The sequence below is a fragment of the Macaca fascicularis genome, chromosome 9, assembly GCF_037993035.2.
Source record: "Macaca fascicularis isolate 582-1 chromosome 9, T2T-MFA8v1.1".
NCBI lineage: Eukaryota > Metazoa > Chordata > Mammalia > Primates > Cercopithecidae > Macaca > Macaca fascicularis.
This window is the reverse complement of record NC_088383.1, coordinates 100,631,171-100,644,402: the sequence shown is the minus strand read 5'-3', so window position 1 is coordinate 100,644,402 and position 13,232 is coordinate 100,631,171. Positions and strand designations below refer to the sequence as shown.

General features: G+C 36.7%; 1 protein-coding gene across 2 annotated transcripts in view; it reads right to left on the bottom strand.

Moving 5' to 3' along the window:
• The window catches only part of TNKS2 (tankyrase 2), a 66,612-nt gene that overhangs the window by 11,589 nt on the left and 41,791 nt on the right, over nt 1–13,232 (bottom strand). For both annotated transcript variants that reach the window (XM_015456384.4, XM_005565942.5), the window contains exons 15-21: nt 12,720–12,885; nt 11,464–11,683; nt 8,841–8,950; nt 7,925–8,113; nt 5,235–5,487; nt 4,239–4,321; nt 2,499–2,619 (exon numbers count right to left, since the gene is read on the bottom strand). In XM_015456384.4, the coding sequence (XP_015311870.1) occupies nt 2,499–2,619; nt 4,239–4,321; nt 5,235–5,487; nt 7,925–8,113; nt 8,841–8,950; nt 11,464–11,683; nt 12,720–12,885 (1,142 nt within the window). The remainder of the gene's footprint in view (nt 1–2,498; nt 2,620–4,238; nt 4,322–5,234; nt 5,488–7,924; nt 8,114–8,840; nt 8,951–11,463; nt 11,684–12,719; nt 12,886–13,232) is intronic.

The following is a 13,232-nucleotide window of genomic DNA, read 5'->3' as shown; positions in this document are numbered from 1 at the left end:
CTTATTAACTAAATTATTGACGTCATTTTTTCACTAGTTTTCCCCATTAATGTCCTTTTTTTTGTTCTAGGATCAAAACCAGTACACACATCACAATGCATTTAGACTACTACTTTTTGACCTGACAAGTTATAAGGGGTTTTGTGGAAATATTTCAGAAAATCTTTCTCTTCTTTATCTCCTATTCTTAATGAGTTTGTAACACATTTTCTTCTTCAAATTACTTTCTTTACTAACTATGCAGTCTTTTCAACATTTAATCTTTCTTCTTTGTAAATATGAGGAAGAATTATGACAGAAACCTGCATAGCCTCAGGTAATTTTAAATCACCCCAGAATGAGAAATTCATAGTTTACCACCTATTGAATGTATATTCTGTCCCATAATATATTGTTTATCTCAGCAATGAATTTATGGTGTTTTCCAAATGTCAATGATCAAGATAATCATATCTATTTTTGTATCTTTACTCTTATAAAAGTTTTTTAAACGGAATTTTAAACAGAATTTTCTAATTCCTTTGGTGTATTTGTAGCACAACTCTCTCCTTTAATCTCTACAACAATATCTCCAACACTGCTGTTTTCCCATGTAGGGGCCAAATCCTTTACTGCTGGGTTAGTGCATGGAACTCTGCCTCTGGAGACGAAGAGCACTATTCTGATTCTAAGCTATGGTCTGAAGAACAGGACTACTACCAACATGCCAATGCTAATAAACACTTACAGAAGTGGCTGAATTGCAATAATCTTTATGGATTATGAAGAGCATATGGAGAGTATTTTATAGAATAAAGACTGTGACAAATGCTTGACTGAGGCATCTGCAACATATACAAGATGTTTATCAATACTGAAAGATCAGTATGGTACTAGTCATCTATTGACTTGATGCACGGAATAATAGGTAAGGCTGTTAAGATAAGTCAGCATGATAAGAGTGTTAGAAAATCATCATAGGCAGCTACCAGTTCCACTTTGCAAATCAGGTGTAAGTATGGAATCCCTGTTGGTTGACTAACATCAGATTGGGGGAACAAAAAAGAATCTTGGCTTTGAATGAACATAAGGAAGATGGTAATTTTATGTAGGAAAGTGACCCTGATATGCTGGATCAGACACAGCATTTTGTCTCATGACGTTTCTCCTTATCCAAGTGGAGCTGGATGTATCAGAGTGACTACAGGACCAGAGGTGGCATGGAAGTACCTCTGCCATTTGGAGGCAACGTATCCATTTCTGTCATTGAGCCTTTCAGCTTTTCAGTGCAGTTCTAATAGCTATGATATGTTTAATATACAAATACTGCCTGTTTTCCTTTTCTACCCTGCCTCTTTCCTAAAAGACTCTCGTTATCCTGGTACTCCAACGTATTTTTTATCATACCAGATCAGTATTATTCCAGTAGAGTCACAACAATGGTCTACAACTGAGGGTTCTAGTTCCTCATTTTTAGTGCTAATTATATTGTATACTAATATTTCAGGAAATCATGGATTTTTCCTCCTCTTTATCTTATAAAAATTTGTCTTCTATACTAGAAACAGCCAAGACCATATTGCATTTTAAATATCTTATCCTAGTTCCTATCAGGCAGTAAAATACATCTACCTTCAACTGAGCTTATTCTAAAATATCAGTTTAAAGTATTCCTTAGCTTGAATCATCTATGTTTTTAGAGGTGCTCTTATTTCTTCAGCGGTGGACCCCATCCTGGCTAGCATACATTCTTTCCTGAAAATACCTTCATTTTTACTGATGGAGGTTTCTCTTTAACCCCAAGTGTACGGCCAGGATGTTCAATTATTGAATATTATTGACCCCAGGATAAATCACTCCCTCAGTTGAACAATAAAGTTACATGTGGTTTTGACACTTAAAACAATTCACCTTTTTATACACAGACCTGGTATAAAGTGTTAACATCTGCTGAATAAATGCAATTTGCATTTTCCTTAAGCACCAACATTAAGGAGAAATAAAATTATTATTCAACTTTGTTTTGTTCAATTTCCTCAGTTGCAACATTATTGCTTTCAAGTATTTTCATCCCAAGCTCTTACAAATTTATCTATGTAAGAGATTTAGTACAGTACTTTGTGGGTTAGCCTGAACACTTAGTTATTATCTATTATATTACCATAAGAAATGAGATACCTAAGTTTTGGACCTTTAAAATAATAAAATTTTAGAGCTAGAACAACTTTAGAAAATAATCTCAACTAACTTCCTTATTTTCAGGAGCTAAAACAATTCCCAAATTTCTGAATGGTCCAGAAGTTTTACTTAGGTTCACATTGTTAACAGCAAGCAGCAGCTCAGTAAGTTTAAGTTAGTAGCACAGCTAAGACTTGATCCCAGTTTCCTGAATCCTAAATTAGTATTCTTCCTATTAAACAGATTCTTTCACATATATTTTTAAATTATAACTTAGTACACTGAGGGTTGCCTTTAAGCAAACTGTTAAATTGACAACAGCAATTATTACAATAAAATACCTTGTTGTCCGGAGATAAGTCTCTCAACTCCTTTAATTAGTTTGTGCCTATGTCCGTAAGCATTGATTCCAATCTCCTTCAGCTCCTTGTGCCCCATCTCAACTAATACATCCAAAGTGATCTTACAAAAGAGGAGGAAACTACTTAGAATGCTTACTTATTTGGCGGACATTCATATATTGGTGTTTTCATAATATATATGATTCACACATTTACTCCAGATTATTTTAAACATTTCAAAAAATATTATTTCCATTTAGCATAAGAACCTGAGCAGAACGAAAATGCGAAACAAAAACGCACTTTCAAATTAACCACATTCAAGTATTCTATTTTATCTTTTCCATAATACTTTTCTACCATCACTCTACATCCAACCCTATTTATACAATGTCTTTCAATGGTTCCTTCTGAGTCTGGACTATGCCAAAAGGTACTTGTGCATCACTGTTCAAAGTAACCCTTTTATCTTTAATACAGTAATACACTATAGCTTCATGAAATTGAAGCCATTCTTAAAAATCCTGTTTTACTTACACACGTTCCATGAAGCATTCCCCGATGAGCCTAGGTCACAGTAATCTTTTCCTTCTTCAAATTTCTGTTTTTATTTGTTTTTTGAGACAGAGTTTCACCCTTGTTGCCAAGGCTGGAGTGCAAAAGTGCAATCTCAGCTCACTGCAACCTCTGCCTCCCGGGTTCAAGCGATTCTCCTGCCTCAGCCTCCCAAGCAGCTGGGATTACAGGCGCCTACCACCATGCCCGGCTAATTTTTTGTATTTTTAGTAGGGACAGGGTTTCATTATGTTGGCCAGGCTGGTCTTAAACTCCTGAACTCAGGCGATCCACCCGTCTCAGTCTCCCAAAATGCTGGGATTATAGGCATGAACCACCGTGCCCAGCTCCCTTCTACAAATTTCTAAAATCTATGGTAAAACTTGAATTTTCATATGTTCTTTTTTTTTTTGAGATAGAGTCTCGCTCTGTCACCCAGGCTGGAGTACAGTGGTGTGATCTTGGCCCACTGCAACCTCCTCCTCCTGGGTTCAAGCAATTCTTTGCCTCAGCCTCCTGAGTAGGTGGGATTATAGGCACCTGCCACCGTGCCTGGCTAATTTTTTTGTATTGTTAGTAGAGACGGGGGTTTCACCACCTTGGCCAGGCTGGTCTTGAACTCCTGACCTTGTGATCCACCCACCTCAGCCTCCCAAAGTGCTGGGATTACAGGCATTAGCCACTGCGCCCGGCCATATGTTCTTATTCCACTTCCATAACTACACTGAAAGTCCCTTAGAGTGCAAATCTACAGTAACATTATTTTCTGAACAACAACAAAAATCAGTAAATGTATTTTGACACAGTACTTTAAACTGAGACTGCTTAGAAAAGCCCAGATATGGCTGGCATATTCACATATCTTCCCATAGCAGCTAGAAAAGTGTTAGGCTTAAAAGAGATAACTGAATAGACAGTGCTCAAGGATAACTTACTTCAAGAACTGAATAAGCTAAACTTCCCATTCAAGAAAGCTATTTTACCATTACTACATGAGTCAATTGTGTGCTAGTGAACTAAATGGAAGTTCCAAGGTCAAGCCAAATTAGAAGGCTGACTGATGTCATTTCTTAAAAATCATTCTCCCCCAATAGCTTACATGGTTCAGCTCATTTCAAGTATGTTCCAAATTTTCCTTGAGTTTCCATAAACCACTAATCCAAACAATATGATTCATCTACTCACCTGTTCTCTCTCAAATATATCCATTAGGTGCTCAAGTCCAAGATTCCTTACGAATTGAGTTATGCTAAAATCTACTCCTGGAACTGGGAAATAAAAAAATCCAAAACAAATGGAATTTCACATCAGAATAATGTATTTCATTCATCACTATAACAATAAAGTCTTGCAATGTTACTATATATGAAGAAAATAATTATTTTTTCAAAAACAAATATTAATAGCCACTTAAGATACAATACTGAACAAGAGAAAGCTATAAAATTTCAACATTAGAAATAAGGTAATCAATGGGGCAGTCTCAGTACTCTCATTTTTATTTTAAACTTTGTTTTTAATTGCATCTGTATTTTTAAAACCAGTTTTCCTATCTTTCAGGATGTAAGCTACTTCACAAAAAAGTTTATAAAAACAAGCTCCACATTGTTGCATAAGGTGAGATGAATTTTAACAGAAAAAGTTTACATCTAAAAAGTAGATTAAGGGCTGGGGATGGTGGCTCACGCCTCCAATCCCAGTACTTTGGGAGGCGTGGCGGGTGGATCACCTGAGTTCAGGAGTTCAAGACCAGTCTGGCCAAAATGGTGAAATCCCTCTCTACTAAAACTACAAAAATTAGCTGGGGGTGGTGGTGGGTGCCTGCAATTTCAGCTACTCGGGAGGCTGAGGCAGGCAGATTGCTTGAACCCTTGAGGCAGAGGCCGCAGTGAGCCGAGATCGTACCACTGCACTCCAGCCTGGGCGACAAAAGCAAAACTCCATCTCAAAAATAAATACATACATACATACATAAATAAAGAGTAGGTTAGTAGCACAAGACTCTTCAACTCTCAACTTGGAAGGAAGAAAGCAACACAAGGCTAAACCTTTTTAAGGCTATGTTAACTAATTTGATACTAATACCTTGTATTTAAGGTTAAAAATGACTTTTTAGTATCCCAAATGTCAAATATGGGGCTACAATACCAGTTAGAAAGTTATTTTTGTAGAATGTCTCACCCTCCTTTTTCTCCAAACCGGAAGCACCCTCTGTTCCACTTGAACTAACTACTGAAGACAGTTCTGAAAAACTCCCAGATAAGTTGTCAAGACTGCTGGCTGCAGAAAGGCTTGATGGGCTAGATGGACCTGAAGAGAGAGCATCTGCAGTGGCTCCTGGGCTTCTCACACCATTGAGCACTTGAGGCTTGTAACAAGAAGGCAGCGCAGAAGGGGGCATGGCTGCTGTCAGAAGAGCGCTGACATCGTCTGCCTAGGGTACGTGTCAGAGACAAAATCTGCCATAAGCAACTTTTAAAATGCTATTATACCTAATAAAATATATTTCAAAATATGACAAAACCCAGCAATTTGTGCCAGGATTTTCACAATGGAGGATTATTCATTTTAAAAAGTGAAGCAAAGAGGTTAATACAGGTCAAACATCCCAAATCTGAAAACTTTTAAATGTTGACATGAAGCTCAAAGGAAATGTTCATTGGAGCATTTTGGATTTCAGATTTTGGGATTGGGGATGCTCAACAGTAAGTATAATGCTTGAGTATAATATTTCAAAATCTGAAAAAAAAAGTCCAAAAGCTGAAAACACATCTGGTTCTAAGCATTTCCGATAAGGGATATTCAACCTGTATCCAGCTAAACTTATTAAAATATAAGACATAACTGAGAACATCTCTTCCAAAATACATATTATCAAAACACAACCTAAATATGGCAAAGCATGAAAAAAACCCTAATTCTGATATTGTGACTGAGAAGCACAATGGATTACAGAAATACCAATCTTAAAAGGTAAGAGATTTTAGTCATATTGTAGTTATTCTGAAAGAAGTAATTCCACCTACACAGAACTTTAGAAAACAGAATTGTTTGTATTTCCTGGAAAATATTCAGCAATGTATTTGTTCCTCAAAATTGAAAGTTTTTTGGAGAGAAGGTGGGTAGAAAAGATAATAATTTTAATCAAATCTGCTAGAATGGGGCCGGGTGCAGTGGCTTATGCCTGTAATCCCAGCACTTTGGGAGGCCGAGGTGGGCGGATGGATCACTTGAGGTCAGGAGTTTGAGGCCAGTCTGGCCAACGTGGTGAAATCCCATCTCTACTAAAAATACAAAATTATTCGCTGGGTGTGGTGGCGCATGCCTGTAATCCCAGCTACTTGGGAGGCTGAGGCAGGAGAATTGTTTGAACCTGGGAGGCGGAGGTTGCAGTGAGCCCAGATTGTGCCACTGTACTACATTCTGGGTGACAGAGCGAGACTTCTATCTCAAAAAAAAAAAAAAAATTCTGCTAGAATGGAAAAAAGTCCTCACATTTATAGGTACATTAATTTGTTTAATCGGTAATATGTACTATTCTTTCATAACATTCAACTAATATTCAGCAAGGAGTATATCAGTACTTGTTTCATAGTCATTTGTTCTGCCTATTCCAGTAATCACCTTTCTTCTCCCCCAGTCTATGCATTCCCACTGTACTCACAGTTTGTAAATGACATTTGTTTATAATAACAGTACCACTTATTGAGTGCTTTTTATGTACCTGATACCACGCCAAAGACTTTAAGTAAATTACCCCATTTAATTCTCTTACTAACCAGATATATTTTACCCCTATTTATAGATGAGGTAACTAAGCTTTGGAGGTTAGGCAGTTCATAAGATTGTACAACTTAAATGGTGGAGCTGGAATTTTAGGCCCAGTATGTCTGACTCTAAAGCCCTTGTATGTTCTCTAGAGCATTTTGCTTCATTGTCACTTAATTATATCTGGTCGACTAACATATGGGTGGAATGAATTCCAAATGTTCACTTTTATGGTAGTTTGGAGCTAGAAAGATATTTCCCTGAAGAGATAATGTTGTAAATATGGCTGGGTTGTTAGCTGGCTGAGAAAAATCTACTTAAGCCCCAATGCAGCTGAACTACCTCAGTTTCTTATTGTAATGTGGAACAATGGAATCTCTCTCAGTAGAAAGCAGTCTGCAGAAAAGATTCCCCTTCCTTCTCATCTCAAAAAGAATTCCTTCTTCCTTTCCTTTCACTGCTCTAGTCAATGTCCTCAGTGGTAGAGGCAAGAGAGGCATCTGCTTCAGTGCCCAAAGCAGAGGTGGAAGGTTCAGCGGAAGCTCCTACAACTGCTCCATGCTCCAGAGAGAGGGGAAGGAAAACAGGACCTCCACAGGAAAGTGGATAATAAGCTCGTTTCATGAATGGTTAAGGCAGGGTGAGAAACAAGAACTCTGGGATGAGGCGGTGTGGGAGGAAAAGGAAACTCTATTGGCAGCAGGCTTTGTGGCTGCACCTTGGGGGCAATGTTCCCAGTTGGGGCTGTGTGTAAGACCCATGGTCTGTACCATCTTGCGCTGTATGCACTGTAACAGCATTCTCAGAGGGCCTGGGTCTGGTTAGTTACCTAACTAACGTAAGCAGTTATATCATGTACTTCTTTTTCCTCTTTCCAAAATACTCAGTATATAGTAACTGACTGATAATTCTATTCTACAGAAGAATAATTATATTACTTTATAATTCTATTATATTTGAATACTAAAGAACTCTTACATTAAAATCAGGCTAAAAACCAGATTTTGCCATTCACATTGACTACAAAAACATTTTATAACAACATCAAGTGAATTTTAAAAAGTAGAAATGCATTGAGATTTTTCAAAAAGCCCATCACTTACTGAAACTAAATCTAAAGGTGTTTGTCCTTCCTGATTTTTAAGAGTAGGGTCAGCTCCATGGGCTAGCAACAAAGCACAAAGCTGTGTTCGTCCCTTTTGGGCTGCTTCGTGCAAAGGTGTGAAAGCCCATTTGTCCGTGGCATTGACACATGCGTTATACTTTATTAGCAGAGCTGCTACATCTACATGCTGTAAAAGAAAATACCCATTAGAGTCTGAAATATTATTTTGTCATACTTTACTTTCTTAAGAAGAAACTAGTTATGTACCTACTTCCACATTTTCAAACTTACTCTGGAAATGAAAATTAAAACTCTTTCCCTGCTGGAAATGAAAATTAAAACTCTTTTCCCCCAGCATCACAACTTATAAATAACAGTGGACATTTCGATAACTTGAGAAACTATCTAGAAAAGAGTTAAGAATTCTATTTAGCAGGAAACTAGACTAATATGACTTTAATAATTTCTAATTTATTCAAATGTTATAACTACTAAATTTATAAAGCAGCAATCTTCCTCAATTAAACTATACCACTGAAGATGGTCAATTCTGAATGTAACATTTGGGACTATAATAAGTCAGGAACAATGCGTCTGAATCTGTACAGATTCCATCTACCCCTTTGGTGCCCCGGTGGATTTTCTGGGTACCAACAAACACAATCACCAACATCTCACTGAAAATAAGAGACAGGTGTTAAGGCAGATAATAAAACAAACAACAATACGCCGCATATCACACAGCAAGCTTAGAACAGATTCAGAACTGAAATCTGGAAGTTATTTAACTTCTTCAGCTCTCCCATTTACTTCTCTGTAAAATGAGAACATCAAACTAAATTCCATTTGAGCTGCAATACTGACTTTCACTTTAAAATTCCACAAAATTTTAAAGGTAACATGGAAGAACTTACCCCGTAAGACGCTGCATTATGTAAAGGAATAAGTCCTCCTTTGTCTTGGGCATTCACATCGGCTCCGTGTTGTAACAAATACTCGGCAACTTCTAAATTATTATAACCAGCTAATTTAGAAAAGAAGTAAAATTACTTTACTTGTTTTTTCTTTTTTAGTCCTATGTCATAATACTTCCACTTGTTAATATAAAAAAGTCACTATATGTATACATATATGTATGTATGTATTTATAAGGCATAGACATTACTGAAAACATAAAAGAGATTTTGTATAAATCTGAAAGAGCTCATTGGACTCTATTAACAATTTACCTTCTGGAAAACATTTCCCCCTTGCCTCAAGTTGGAAGCTTTTCGTGTTATCTATCAGTTTTGTGGATTCCCAAAATTATACTGACTGATTTACTTGTATCTTTCCTATGAAGACCTTCCTACCGAAGTCTCTGCCTTCATAGGTGTTACATACCACTTCTGGAACTCAGGGACATGGGTCTCAGGGGCTGCAAGTCAAAGGTTTGCAATCACATACAAGTCAAACCAGAGTGGATCTCAGAGTCCCCTTCCCCAGAAGGCCACAAGAGCATGCTTTTTTGCTAGAGAGAACTCAGCGAGGTACACATCTCTGCAAGTCTGGTAGAGGAACTTAGGAGCTGCTAAAGCCATGAAATAAAACTTATTTCTATTGTAGTTTTTATCCTTTTGCTAAAGGATTTAAAGTAAAAGAATTTAAAAAGATCAAGAAAAATAAAATTATAAAACTACCATAAAATATTACACTAATCTAAAAGTCTTTCCAGGTCTCAAGGTATGGTATTTAACGCTGCAGAAGTGGACAAATATTTTTGTGCATACAAATTATTTGTCACTTACAAAGATAACTTGGACACAGTAAAGTGTTCTAGATAAGCTACAAGAAAGATATAAAAGCTAACATAAATATGCACAGCACAACTTCCAATCAGAGGTCAAGTCATATTTTGTCTTACATTAACTAGAAACTCCTGATAGCCAGTGCAAATAGAGCTTTTTCTCACCATGTTAGCATTTGTGGCTTATCACTTCCAAAATACTTGAAAGACACATAGAGTAATTGGTTTCTTTGGACAGTGAAGTCTCAACTTATATGGAGTATTTAAAGGTAAAAAGCATATATAACACCAAGTTATAATACAAGACTGAAATGAACAGAATAGATTTCCATCTCCCACATTACACGAAATGGCAGAAATATTTGCATTATTTTTTCTTGCTTTTTATACCATGTTTAAACCATGCATATTTAGACAAACTTGTATGAGTCCACTGTGCCTATGATGGAACTCCGCCAAGGTATTAGCTATAGCTCAGTGATTTTAATGATTTCCTAACATCTGTAATGCAGCTGAAAAAGTTATTCTGAAACCAAAATATATTGTATACTTGCACTGAAAACAAAGGTACATTGTGCTAGTTTTATGAGTGAAAACTTAGAACAAATGTTATGAAATGAATTGTACCCTGCAAAATTCTTATGTTGAAACCCTAACCCCAGTACTTTGGAATGTGACTCTATTTGGAGATAGAGCCTTTAAAGAGCTAAAAAAGTTAAAATGAGCTCACTACGTGGGCTCTAATCTAATCTGACTGGTTTCCTTAAAAGTAGAGACTAGAACATATAGAAAGAGACATCATGTTCCATGGGAGGACACACTGAGAAGGTAGGCAAGCCAAGTGGGGGCTTCAGAAGAAAGCAACCCTGCCAACAATTTGAACTTGGACTCCTAGCCTCCAGAACTGTGAGAAAACAAATTTCTGTTGTTTAAGCCACCCGGTCTTTGGTATTTTGTTACGGGGACTCTCACGAACCAAAACAATAAATAACTTTGGTGAGAGGCTTATGTAACTTCTGAGAATTTTGATATATATATATTTTTTCCTGCTTGTGCTTAGCAGCTATCATCAGGAAGAATAGAAAGCTTTAGCTTTCTATAAGGAAGGCTGGCTCAAGTAGGCATATTTTTCAAAACTTGTTTACCAAAGGTGATACCAATAAAATGATGATCTGGAATAATGATTCCCAAAGTATATGGGGACTAGCAGAGCCTACTTCAATTGTTCTTACTGAATGTAACGTACTAGTAGTAAAGTGAACTTGAACTCAGCTAGTAGCTTCAAGTACGGTTGTCCTGTACAAATATACTAAAGAGTATAATGGCGGCATTAGAAGATATTTGATTTGAATTTTTATTTTTTTTTATTTTTTGAGACAGGGTCTCACTTTGTTGTGCAGGCTGGAGTACAGTGGCACAATCAAGGCTCATTGCATCCGTGACCTCTTGGACTCAATCTTCCACCTCAGCCTCCTGAATAGCTGGGACTACAGATGTGCGCCAACACTCCTGGCTAATTTTTGTAATTTTTTATAGAGGTGAGGTTTTGCCACGTTGCCCAGGCTGGTCTCAAACTCCTGGGCTCAAGCAATGCTCCTGCCTTGGCCTCATAAAGTGTTGGGATTACAAGTGTGAGCCACTGCGCTTGGCCTGATTTGAATTTTTAAAGTTTAGTTACAGAAAATACTTCATCTGGGTAAAATTAATCTCAGATGTTACCAGCCTAAATCTGTGAAACTTCATTCACTTACCTGCTAAATGTAAAGGTGTTGAATGTCGGCCTTGGGTATCACGGCAATTTACATTATCAGGAGAGGACAACTTCTTCACTCTGGCTAAACAACCCTTCTTGGCAGCATCTAGCAAAGCTGCATCTCCCCTAAGCAGATCTTGAATATCTGTATCTCCATCTTTAACAAGATCCAAAGGAGTATTTCCATCCCTGTTTTTTTTTGTAGGGTCTGCACCATGCTAGGTATGTGAACAACAGAAAAAAAGGGAGAAATGGCCTAAATGTGCCACTGGTCGATGAGAAAATAGTCAATGTAACTATACCAAAGAAAAACTAAATTTATATTGAGACTTAAAGGTTAACATCACTGTTACTAATGTTTATACACAGAATTATTATAAAAAGAATACAGAGGAGTTAAATATTACTGGATTTTTCTAATGCATTAATGTAGTTACAATTTTATTTTATTTTATTTTATTTATTTTTTTTTGAGACGGAGTCTCGCTCTGTTGCCCAGGCTGGAGTGCAGTGGCGCGATCTCAGCTCACTGCAAGCTCCGCCTCCCGGGTTCCCACCATTCTCCTGCCTCAGCCTCCCGAGTAGCTGGGACTACAGGCGCCCGCCACCTCGCCCGGCTAGTTTTTTGTATTTTTTAGTAGAGACGGGGTTTCACCGTGTTAGCCAGGATGGTCTCGATCTCCTGACCTCGTGATCTGCCCGCCTCGGCCTCCCAAAGTGCTGGGATTACAGGCGTGAGCCACCGCGCCCGGCCAATGTAGTTAAAATTTTAAACTACATTCAAAATAAAGTCACATTTCATTAAAAATTAACTTTCATGTTATACTATTTTTACTTTTCATGAACATTTGAATAAAGTATAAATCTCTGTATTCTTGTTATTGTAAAATATCCACTGGTATCTGTACTGAACCAGTATCATCCATTTTAGCAGTGCTAAATAAACCTGGCTTGAAAGTAAATAATTCATCAAATATTTTCAGGTTAAAGTAATAAAGAGAAAAACTAAAAATAATAAGAGAACTATCACATGATAGCTGGCTGTAGACAAAAATAACTCTAGGTGCTAGTAAACATACTTATGGATTAAAATATAAAATAATGTTTATGACATTTATTCTAAAATCTAGGTACAGAATTAGATAACATTGTTTCCCATCGCTCACTAGTTTAAGTTTATGCTAGAATTACTTAAAAAACTATAAACATATTCTATGTAATTCATACTGTTTACAGTTAAGTATTTAAATATACCTGGAGCAGAAGTTTGCAAATTTCATATTTTCCTTTTGCTGCTGCTTCATGTAAAGGTGTAAATTTCCATAAATCAGCTACATTAACTACTGCTCCATGTTTAACAAGAAGTTCTGCAACTTCATAATGTCCATAAGAACATGCATTGTGCAAAGGTACAAGGCCTCTGAAAAGTAATGAATGAACAATAACGCCACAGAAGAACATGTTTTAATTTAAATAATTGCATATAACTGATGAAAGATAATTCTTGAACTACCTAAGGAATTATACCGATTATACTTTGTAGAACCTAAATCTATTTAAGGCAGAAATAATTTCTTTTTTGGTGAGTCAGGGGAGAACATTTAAAACATGTTTTAAATGCAGACTATAACATTCACCCATATATGCAATGTCGAGAATTGTATATTTTTAATAAAAAATAACTTCAAGATAAACTGGAAGAATTCAAAAATCCTCCCTGAAAACTGAAAAATTTACCACATTAAAGGTCAGTATCACACTAATGTT